The sequence below is a fragment of the Phaethon lepturus genome, unplaced genomic scaffold (genome assembly GCF_000687285.1).
Source record: "Phaethon lepturus isolate BGI_N335 unplaced genomic scaffold, ASM68728v1 scaffold10910, whole genome shotgun sequence".
Lineage (NCBI taxonomy): Eukaryota > Metazoa > Chordata > Aves > Phaethontiformes > Phaethontidae > Phaethon > Phaethon lepturus.
Window position 1 is genome coordinate 1 of NW_010514042.1, and position 11,085 is coordinate 11,085.

At 39.7% G+C, this 11,085-nt stretch overlaps 1 protein-coding gene across 1 annotated transcript; it reads left to right on the plus strand.

The window, feature by feature from the left end:
- Positions 1-227: 227 nt before the first annotated feature.
- LOC104624491 (scaffold attachment factor B2-like) lies at positions 228-10,449 on the plus strand (the record flags this gene model as incomplete). The annotated part of the gene is given in 15 exon segments (XM_010291878.1): positions 228-277; positions 1,041-1,141; positions 2,346-2,495; positions 2,629-2,729; positions 3,666-3,811; positions 4,612-4,700; positions 5,751-5,887; positions 6,515-6,738; positions 6,741-6,786; positions 7,320-7,457; positions 8,226-8,265; positions 8,819-8,931; positions 9,715-9,827; positions 10,047-10,113; positions 10,323-10,449. Coding segments are annotated over 15 exon segments (1,642 nt in total), but the record flags the coding sequence as incomplete, so codon positions are not given.
- Between the last annotated feature and the right edge of the window lie 636 nt (positions 10,450-11,085).

Genomic DNA, 11,085 nt, shown 5'->3' on the forward strand with positions numbered 1-11,085 from the left:
CTTCAAAGGTTGTTTTCTTAAATTACTCTTATTCCTGTCATCTGCAAAACAGAATTGTCCTTTTAAGGATATGAATCCCATATTTCCTGTCACTCCTGTATAAATTTGCAAAGATAGTGTTTATTTCAGAACAAATTTACTGGTAGGTATCCAACTGTAGCATACCATCTAGAATTAATACTCTTTTTGCATATGATCGGTTGAATAATGTGGTGTTTTGTCTTTAGCCCTGTTGAGGAGGACAGAGATACAAAGACAATCCCAAAAGATGAGAAAGGTATGTTTTATGGTGTGATTTTTGTTTGTTTTTTGTAGAAAGTGTGCAAATGGCTTGGGAAGAAATGTTACGGGGTCAATTCTAACCGTTACTTGTGAGTCAATGGTAGTAAGTAAACGGTCAAAGGAGCAAATAGAGTAATAGTTGTACTCGCTTTTTGACCTAACCTTTCTTGTGTCTTGTTAATTCCCTAAGCATGCGTGTATCTTCACTGTAATAGTAATATTCAAGTCCCACTAGCTTCGTGACTGCTGATAGGTACTGGCAAGACCAGAATTTGTCTGAAAAATTTCCCCAAATACCTAGATCAATAGGTTTATTCTTTGTGTGTCAATTCTGGTGAGAACTGTTACTTCTGTGAACCCTCAATGCAGTTGTAACATAAGCCTTCAAAGCGTGAATTGTAGATACCCATTCACGTAACTTCTGTAACCTTACTAACTGACAGTTTTTAAGAAAGTCTTGTGAATTAACATTTAATACTTTGTAATTACCATAAAAGGGATTGACATGTAGGAAGACAGTTTGTAGATGAAAACTTATTAAGACTATTCAAATGCTCCTAAAGGTGGAGTTCAGAAGTTTATTTTTGCAGGCTGAAATTCTGTTGATTTTGAGATTAATTGGAAGAGGTAGAAGTAAAATTGCTTTTGAAGAGGTTTATGAAGGAAAAAAAAAAGTGAGCTTTGTAGGGCAATTGCTTTTTCACTGTTGCATTCTTGTGCTACATGGCCTTTCATGTTTGGCTTTTTTTGTACCTTAGGCCGTGTGGGTAGTGGTTCTGGCAGGAATTTGTGGGTTAGTGGACTTTCATCCTCTACTAGAGCTACAGACTTGAAGAATCTTTTCAGCAAGTATGGAAAGGTATGTAGCAGATACGTAAATTAACAAACCATTTTGTCAATTTAAAAGGATGACCTTAAATTTAGCTCTTATTTTTCTTAATGAATAGCTGGGTAGGCTAAGCACTTAACTTTCTTGTGTTCTTTTGAAACTCTGTATCTGAAAATAGGATACTTCATAAAGAAAATTGCCCCCCCATTTCAGACAGAAGTCCACATTTATACAGGTAATTCAGAGAATCACCTGTAAAAATGAGGCAATTCTTGACAGGAGAGACTGGTGGGTCATGATCTAGTGTGCCATACTCTAATTATACCTCTTGGGTGTCCAAGGATAGTTAATGATGCTTCAGACAGTTCTGTTTCAAGGGGTATTCCTTTGAGAAATCTGGTCTTTGAGGGCAGGCTTCCATTTGTTCTTCAGTGCCAGGCAGGATATGAGAGCAGAAGTTGTGGAAGGGAACTCTTCCCATGATCATCTCCCCTTCCTCTTAATACATTTCTGAATGTAATATTAAATGTTTGTGTTACTAAGTGTGTGCCTCTGCACTGTTGGAGGTTGTTATCTGTGGGTAGAAACTAGCAGAGGTGTCCTGTATGAAAAGACAAAGTGGTGGTAGGTTTTTTTATTTTAATTTTTATTATTACACCCCCACTCTCCTCCGTATATATATGTCTTCCTTGAGTTATTGACCTGCACAGCAACTTGAAGGTGAATTTTCTGAGCTGGTTATTATGGCGGTCTCTTTATCAGCAGAGCTGTGTCAGCAGTCTGTTCCACAATCAGATTTATCTGTTTCATAGAATTTTGTTTGTGTTATACTTTTTTCAGAACACATGGGGAATAATACTGAATTTGAACCTTTTCAGCTGTGTTTGTGTTGCCATTGACTTGGGTGTAAACGCTGTTCACATATTCTGTGAAGTAGTCTTTAGTGAGACACTTCTAGAATATGGTTGGCCCAAGAGTATAGAGGTCAAGTTAAAACGATAACCTTTCCTTTGCTGCCTGTCAAACAAGCCTAGCAACGTTGTCTTCTGAGAATGCTAATGGAATGCTGTGCACCGAACATATTTTCTCCCTGTTAAAAGTGGATAGCCGCTATACTATGCAGAACCAGTAGATAAAGCTGCTGAAATGGTGATTAAGTTAGAATTTATTTGGCAACAGATCTGCAAACACAGAAATTTTTTTTTTTTTTAATCCACCTCCCCGCCCCCCCCAGGTGGTTGGTGCAAAAGTAGTGACAAACGCTCGCAGTCCTGGTGCTCGCTGTTACGGCTTTGTTACAATGTCAACATCTGAAGAAGCCACTAAGTGTATTAATCATCTCCACAGAACAGAGCTGCATGGAAAAATGATTTCTGTGGAAAAGGTAAGGGGTAGCTATTCCATGACAGTGTAATGAAAATAAAAGTGTGCAAGTTTAATGTCTGTCTATTATATAGTCACACATATAACTATAATAATATCTGTTACTATAAAAATATTTCTGGCCAAAATTCCAGGCAAAAAATGAACCAGCTGGGAAGAAGCCTTCGGACAAAAAGGAAGGTGAAACAAGGAAGGAAAAAGACAGGCACCATTCTGCAGAGTCCAAATCTGAGAAGTAAAGTGTTTTTTGGTATTTTTCTGTGTTTAAAGGCCACTCATTTGAAATGCAGCCACATGAGCAAAGTGAACAGAAACTGTAATAAATCTTGATTTGCTGCTTCATACTGCATCTGAAATAGGAGTCATACTGTGAAATTGAAATTGGTGTTCTACAGAAGTAGGTGCATTTTAATTAGCCCTCTGTTCAGAAATATGGAGCTCTTCAGGGTTTAGTATCAAAACTTGTCAGTTATACCTAGATAAACCATTATTATTATCAGAACTGTTTTCCTCTGATCTGACTCTGGTTTGGTCTGTTCTTTTAACTGACAAATATTTGCAGGACTTAGTCTGTCTTTTTGATAGACTGTCTGCATGGTTAGCGAATGATACTTCAGTATTTGTTTCTCAAGTGGTCTGTTGCTTCTGAAAGAGGCATTTTGCTTTACTACTTTTTGCTCTCATAAAATTTTAAAAGATTTGGCAAAGGAGATGCTTTGGCAGGCTGGCCTGCTTGCATCGGGTGTTTAAGGCATTTGTTTACAAAAGCTCTTCTGGTGGAGCTTGACCTCTACCTGGGTGGGCCCTCTTTCCCCCTATGCTAAGGGGAACTTTACTTGTAGGCAAAACAGAAGACTTTGACTTCTAGTGCTCAAAGTCTGCAAATGTTCAAGAAGGATAATCTGCTCTTTCTCACTTTTGGTCAGCTTTAGCTTAGTATTGGTTGCTGCCCTTAATTGTGTGTATGAGTATGCATTGGCTTCCGCACAGCAGCATGGGAGGTATTGGGAGTGGGTATTTGAGAGTATTTTCTGGAGGTTTTTTGTGTTGAGTTTTTTGGGTGTGGGTTCGTTTGTTTTTTTTTTTTCCCCTCCCTGACATGGTGGCTTGATCAGAGTGGTTATATAGCACTTTTTGTTAGGTTCTCTATTAAATCAAAGTTTACCTATAGGTGTGTTGGTATTAAGAAGGAGGAGAAGACCGACAAAAAAGATGATGCTAAGAAATCAGAAAAAGATGGAAAAGATGAAAAAGAAGGAAAAGAGAAAGAGGAACAAAAGGCTGGATCCTCTGAGAGATCAAGGGCAAGCAAATCAGGTAATTCTAGCTGCCTTTCAGAAACGTTTTCAAGGATACCTGTTTTAAAAACAAATTTTAAAAAATTTAAAATTGCTTAAAAAATAAGCAACTGCGACAAAGCTTCTACGTAGCATCCAAAAAAAATTTCCTTTATCAGCTAAGTAGGGAGTGGAAGAACAAACATAAACATTCAGAATCGTGGCTGATTAGGAGACTTCAGATTCTGCAAACTTCAGTGTTCTTACTAGATGTGATTCATAATTCAGTAAAAAGACCATGAAGCATACGTAGTAGCGCTGAGGTTTTCCTGGTGAACAAAAACGACCACCAGAAAATACCTTGAAAACTTTTTTTCCCTGACTTAGAACGCTAGTAACTTAGCGGCAGTTTTCATAATTCCTGGGCTGTAAATACTCAGTGGTAAACTGTGAATTTTATGGAACTATCACTGGGTTTAGGCCTGACATAGTGTGCAGTGCTGTACACTTTTTTTGGGGTGGTTTGTTTCTTTTTTTGTTTAAAACTGTGGCAAAGGGATGTATTGTGCAGACAGAAGAATTAAATTAAATTTGCTTTCCTCTAACTGTCATCTCTGCCAGAAAACAGTACTGTAATTTTGTGATAGCTTTACTTGCCCCCATCCCCAACCTGGCCAAATCTTGGTAAGCTATTTAAATCATAAATACATTATTTCATAAGTTATTTAAAACGTCAATAAAAGACCTTTTTACTGCTTAGTATCTCAACGGTTTTACATCTTGGAAGAGTATTTTAATGTTTTGCGTATTATTTATTCCCAGATGTATTTTGTTTTCTAGCGAGTCGAGGAACCGAAAGGACAGTGGTAATGGATAAATCTAAAGGAGAACCGGTTATTAGTGTGAAAACCTCTACATCAAAGGAGAGGGTAAGTACAACTTTCAGAGAAGCCTTTGTGTAAAAATAGGTGTCAAATATCTTTATATGCATATAGTTGAAGGGGTTTTTTGCCTTGCGTATTGGGAAGAGTTACCCTTTTATCACTTTTGAGAAAGCATTAGGGTGTTAATGATGCTGCAAAGGTAAATGTTTCACCTTCTTTATATTTTTTGTTGTTGCTGTCCTAGTTGAAGAAGTAGAGTTGCAATATGAAAACAGTGTTAAGGTGATGTGTTTCCCTGAGCGTGGAGTGTGGTGACTGGTGTTTGCCACTGGTGCAAGTCAGATCATGTGCCCCTAGTATTTAAACTCTTTAGAAATTGTATCCAAAATCAGGTACTTTTTCTCTGACCTACTTTTCCATGGAATTCCAACATTATTTACCTCTGGGAAGGTCGTGGTTTAGCCCCAGCCAGCAACTAAGCACCACGCAGCTGCTCACTCACTCCCCCTCCCGCAGTGGGACGGAGGAGAGAATTGGGGAAAAAAAAAACCTCATGGGTTGAGATAAACACGGTTTAATAGGACAGAAAGAAAGAAGGAAACAACAATGATAATACCAACAAAGGAATGTACAGGAATAAGTGATGCCCAATACAGTGATTGCTCACCACCCAGTGATCGACAGCCCGTCCCCAAGCAGCGATTTCCGCCCCCTGGCCAACTCCAGTTTATGTACTGGGCATGACGTCGGATGGTAGGGAATATCTCTTTGGCCAGACTGGGTCAGCTGTCCCGGCTGTGTCCCCTCCCAGCTCCCCGTGCACCCCCAGCCTGCTCGCTGGCCAGCCAGCACAAGAAGCTGGGCTGTCCTTGACTGCTCAGCAACAACCCAAAACATCAGCACATTATCAACAGTTTCTCATCCCAAATCCAAAACACAGTCTCATGCTAGCTTCTGTGAAGAAAACCAGCTCTATCCTGGCTGAAACCAGGACAGTCTGTTTTGTTCAGGTTGGCATAAGGTAGGCCTTTTGCCTAGGAATTGTAGCTAAAAATGCACTGTGTTCAGCTAATGTATTGTTTTGGTTTAACTCAGAGTACAAAAAGCCAGGATCGCAAATCTGAGAGCAAAGAAAAGCAAGACATTTTATCGTTTGATAAAATCAAAGAACAGCGAGAACGTGAACGTCAGAGACAGAGGGAGCGAGAAATCAGGGAAACAGAAAGACGCCGGTGAGTTCTCCCAGTTTCACTCCAAACTTTGAATGGCATTTGTTTTTACTTCCCTTATCTCTGTTTTGAACAGGCTGCAAAGTAGCCTCATGCTGGCCCTCCAGTGCTCCTATCTTGGATCAATATGATACTAATCTATTGATAGAACAGACATAATGCCAAAGTATGAAGGTTTTTACTACAGAAATCTATCTTCTCTAAGCCTATGCTTTTCAGGAGGCTTTTGTTGAATAATAAGTTTTGTAGGTGCTTTCAGGTCTCGTGTTTCATTGAATTCCCATACTTGATTTTTCCCTGGAAGTTCATAAACATTTTCGGTTTGTCAGACTGCTGTCTTTAGGACATGCTGTGCTCTATGAAAGTTTTTTCAGAGCTGACTTACAGTAGATACCATGTTAATTAAGCAGAATGCTTACCCTTGCTTCTGTCATCTGTGTGGACTTTTTTAAACTAGGCAGCTGGGATTTAGTTGAGAAGAGATGATACACATTTAAGTAGGTAGTGGGAAGAACATACAATCTTTAAAAATAAAAAAAAAAAGAAGAAAATGCCTCTCAAAACAAAGAAGGAATAAAGCTTAGATTTAAGATTCTCAATTGAAAACAAAATACCTCTTTTCTCAATTAGAGAGAGAGAGAGGCGAGAACGAGAACAACGCCTTCAAGCTATTCATGAGCGGGATGAAAGACAGAGGCTCCAGAGAGAGCGAGAACGACTTGAATTTCAAAGACAGCGTCTTGACAGAGAGCGCTTGGAGAGGGAGAGATTGGAGAGGGAAAGAATGCACATAGAACAGGAAAGGAGACGAGAACAGGAACGAATCCAGCGAGAGAGGGAAGAGCTGCGACGTCAGCAGAACGGCGATCTGCCATGAGAAGGCCTTATGATCCTGATGGCAGGTAACAATAACCGTAATGAGATTTTCCAAATTCTTTGGCCGTATCTAGTTACAGATCGAGCATTCTATGTAAATTGTGAGCACTCTTGCTAAAGCAGTCATGGGAGGGAGCTCACAGCTGAAAGACTAGCTATATGTTGCTTTTAACACCTCAATAGCGATTTTGAGGAAGAGCACATGTCATACTTGTATACCTGTAGGCACAATTTTATTACAGCAGGTTTAAAATTCTTATTTCCCAAAGAGGAGTGACCGAGAATAGAAGCGCTGCGTGTTGACTCTAAAGCAGGATTGCTTGCAGGAACAGATACTCAATTCTCATATCGGCTTATGCTGAGATGAAACTTTTTGTACATTCTTGATACACCTAGCTTACTCTGAAACTGATGTGCGATGCCTCCTTAACACACGAGGGTTTTTAATTCTAAATTAAAAATAATTGTTTGGATAATTGGATTGAATGAGGTTTGATATTAAGAGAGCAGGAAAGGAAGATTGTTTTGAGATTACTACTAATCATGACCTTTTTTGCAGGCGAGATGACCCATACTGGCCAGAGGCGAAGCGGATGGCCATGGATGATAGGTATCATTCTGAATTTAGTCGTCAAGACCGCTTCCACGACTTTGACCACAGGGATCGTGGCCGATACCAAGATCATTGTTTGGACAGGTCAGCAAGGCGATGTCTTTTCCTGTAACTTTATGGAAATTAGGTGTCTTTTTATGGCTTACTAATGGCTTTAAGGGTGCCGAAAGAGAAGAGCGAAGAAGATGACCCTTGTGCAGTTCTCATGTTTAACTTTATACATGCTTGCAATCCTGTGTTTCCATCATTTCTGGACATGTCGGAAAGAGGCTGCTTTAAGATTATAAGCCAAGTCCTAATGCAGTCTACCGTGATGCCAAGGGAGATTCTACAGCTTCTGTTGAGATCTGTGGAAATCTAGTTTACGAATCCCTGTTCATTAGCCTAAGATTTAGCCATTTCCTTTTGCTTTAAAACTTTCATCTTTTGCAGACTAGCTAACGCAGGTTTTTAGTTCCACAGAATGCAAAAATACTTCCCATGTAGTGGTATTGAGACTTCTTGTTTTGCTGTCAAAGGATCCTTGGCAAAAACCATACCGCTTTGCTTTTGCTTTGTAACTCATTTCTGATACTGGTAGGTTCACTTAGTATTCTCCCTTGGCACCATTGAGTACCTGACAATGCCTCAGTGATGCCTTGATTACCCATACTACAGTAGTAGATGTTACTTTGGTCTCTTTCTGTGCTATGAAACAAGAACTCATTTGAGTATCTTACCATTAAACAAACGTTGTTGTTCTCAGACTCACAGCCTCATAAAGATAAATCTTAATGCGCTATTTCATATGGACATGGGAATTATGATTACTATGTCAATTCAACTGAAGTTTCTCTTTTTTTTTTTTTCCAGAAGAGATGGTTCAAGAGGAATACCAGATCGAGATGGGCAGGTGGGTTATACCCAAATAAGCAGTTCAGTTAAAAAGCCAAACAAACCAACCCCAAAGAGGAAAGAACATAGTGTGCACGCTACCTAGTTCTGAAATGCAACGATCACTGGGTTTAAACTGAGCAGATAATCAAGTAGCAACTGATTTCGTGCACTAACATGCAGAACCTAAGTTATTGAGTTACCTGCTCACTGGGCCAGTAGCCACAGATCGGGGTGGGGGGATACCTCTGAGCCTTTAATTTAATTTCTGAAGAGAGACAGGAAGTAGGCAGATACTCTATGTAAAAATTAAAAATCTGGAGCCAGAATGTAAGCCTTAAAAACACCCTACCAAACAAAAGCACCCTACTAAATAAAAAGCCTCGAACCAACAAGCAGAGCAGAATCTGTGCTGTGGAACAAAACAAATGCCTAGAGTGAACTGCGCACAGTAGCAAACATGGAACCAGTAAAAAAACAAGCTGACAGCTAAACTACTGAGGAGCTGAAGTTTTGCAATCCTAAAAGAAGACCTGTATTCTTAGCGTAACTCTGTACCGTTTGCCTTCCAGCATTATCCAGATGAACGCCACGGAGGGCCTGATCGTCACTCCCGGGATAGTTGGGGTGGCTATGGGTCTGACAGAAGAATGAGTGATGGGAGAGGGATGCCTCCACAAACCCGGTTAGTGCATATAAAATAAGGGAAGTGATTTGTTGGTTCTTAAAATGTTAATGCTTGGTGAATCATCAAAGGGTGACAGCGGAAGCATTTTGACAAGTGTGAATCCTCTCTCCAGATAGTTTCTTTGAGCATCTGGAAGAAGCAAGGAATTCACACATGTAGTTCCCCCACGCATCAAGAGAACGGAGCGTTGGTAGTGAGTAAAGAAGTGCTGCTCAGTTAGCTCCACTCGTAACTGTGGTTCTCTTGTAATAACTTTCCTTTCTACAGATGCGATTCATTCCTGGACCGGATGTTCCAGTAATGCCTACAAAAGTCTCGTAGGTGGCTAGTGGTCAAGTTTTAAGGAAATAGTGTCAGAATCTCTGTAACGATGCGGGTGGGGAACCGAGACTCATCTAGAATCCTATCTGTTTCTCTTTAAACCAGCTAGTCAAGCTAGGCATATTCCAGATGCATAATGTTCGGTTCTACACAAAAAAGAAACCAGGCAGAGGAATGGCGGTCAATGACTTGTTCATGTTTAAGTATATTAGCACATTGCGATACTAATTATGTCTCTGTAGATGAGAAAAAGATGAGCTTTGTTGTACAAAGGATGCTGTTCAACAAGTTTCTCGTCATTTCTTTTTGACCGGTTTTTATTGCAGTGATTGGGTGGCTATAGATACAGCTTGATTAACAATTTAATACACTTTTGTACGGGGTACAGTGTTTGGCTTTACCCTATGGTGCTAAATGGATAAGGGACACACCTAGAAGATGTTCTTTTATTTTTTTAAGAGATGGACGTGACTGGGGAGATCATGGTCGAAAGTTAGAGGGGCATCAAGATCGTTCATGGCAGGGAAATATGGATGGAGGAATGATGGGACGGGATCATGAGAGATGGCAAGGTACACTTGCTGCTTACCAGTGTGATCGTGGTTTTTTCTATGAATTACTGCTGCTGAACAACTAGCAGTAGTTAAAATTCCTATGGAGCTTTAACAGCATTACTGAGAAAGCAAATAAAATTCTGGGAGCAAGGTGGCTTTTTTTATTAGGAAAACACAAAAGTATGTCACTCTTTTCTTTTATTTTTTCCTTTTTTTTTTCCTTTTTTTTCAAATTAGGTGGTGATAGAAGCATGCCTGGTCAGTCAGGACCAGGCCATGTGATGAATCGAGGAGGGATGTCAGGGTAAGAAGCTTTGTCAGAGTGCTTATAATGCTTTTGTAACAGTTGACTGATGTGAATGAAAGAAGAAATTCCTGTGGTAATTGTTAAAAATAATACTTTCAGCTAACTATGGATTGGCAAGCAGAAAAAAAATAAGCAAACACCTTCTCAGAGTCACAGTAATATTAACTTTTCTGGGCAATTTTCAATTTGTCTGGTCTTGTTTTTAGGCGTGGAGGCTTCACACAAGTTGGAAACCAGAGCCAGATGATGCAGAGTAGCGGAATACACGGAATGTTTGTGGGCCAGGAGCGGACAAACAGACCGACTGAACCTCATTTTACCCGCCGCTACTGAAAGCACTATATATATACATATATATATTTTTTTTTTAATGCCAGATAATAAAATGGTGGTGAATTTTATTAACTAGGGTCACCTTGAATTTGTGATTACAAACTCCTGAGACAACGTAGCCAAATACTATATCAACTTGTTGGTTTGTTTTTTTTTTTTTTTTTTTTGTGGGTAATAAACGTGTTCTTGGTCAAACATCACTTAAAGTTTCTGTTAGTGAAACATTCCATTTTTCAAAAACAATAAAATAATTTTATGGCTACTGATTTAAAATGTTTGTAGAGTCTTTAGCAATATGCCTCTCCCAAGGGGCTCAAAAGGCAGTAATGAGACAATCCCCTTTCAAAACTGTGCCATTATAAGGGATGCAGTGAATCTGATGCTGTGGATGTGCAGGTCCTTGCCTGCATTTGAAGGAAGAGGGATCAATGTGTTTTCTCATTTTTCTCCCACCTGTTATTACACCATGTATGAGTAGAAGGCACTGCCGTCCGAAGCCAGAAATGCTGGAGCCCCAAGCTGCTGGTACAATGCCTTACACAATAGTTTAGTTCCCAATTTACCATGTAGGTGTCCTGTGTTCACCTAAAAGTGAAACTGAGTCTAGATGCCTGTCCCTGTTCTAGTGTCTCTATG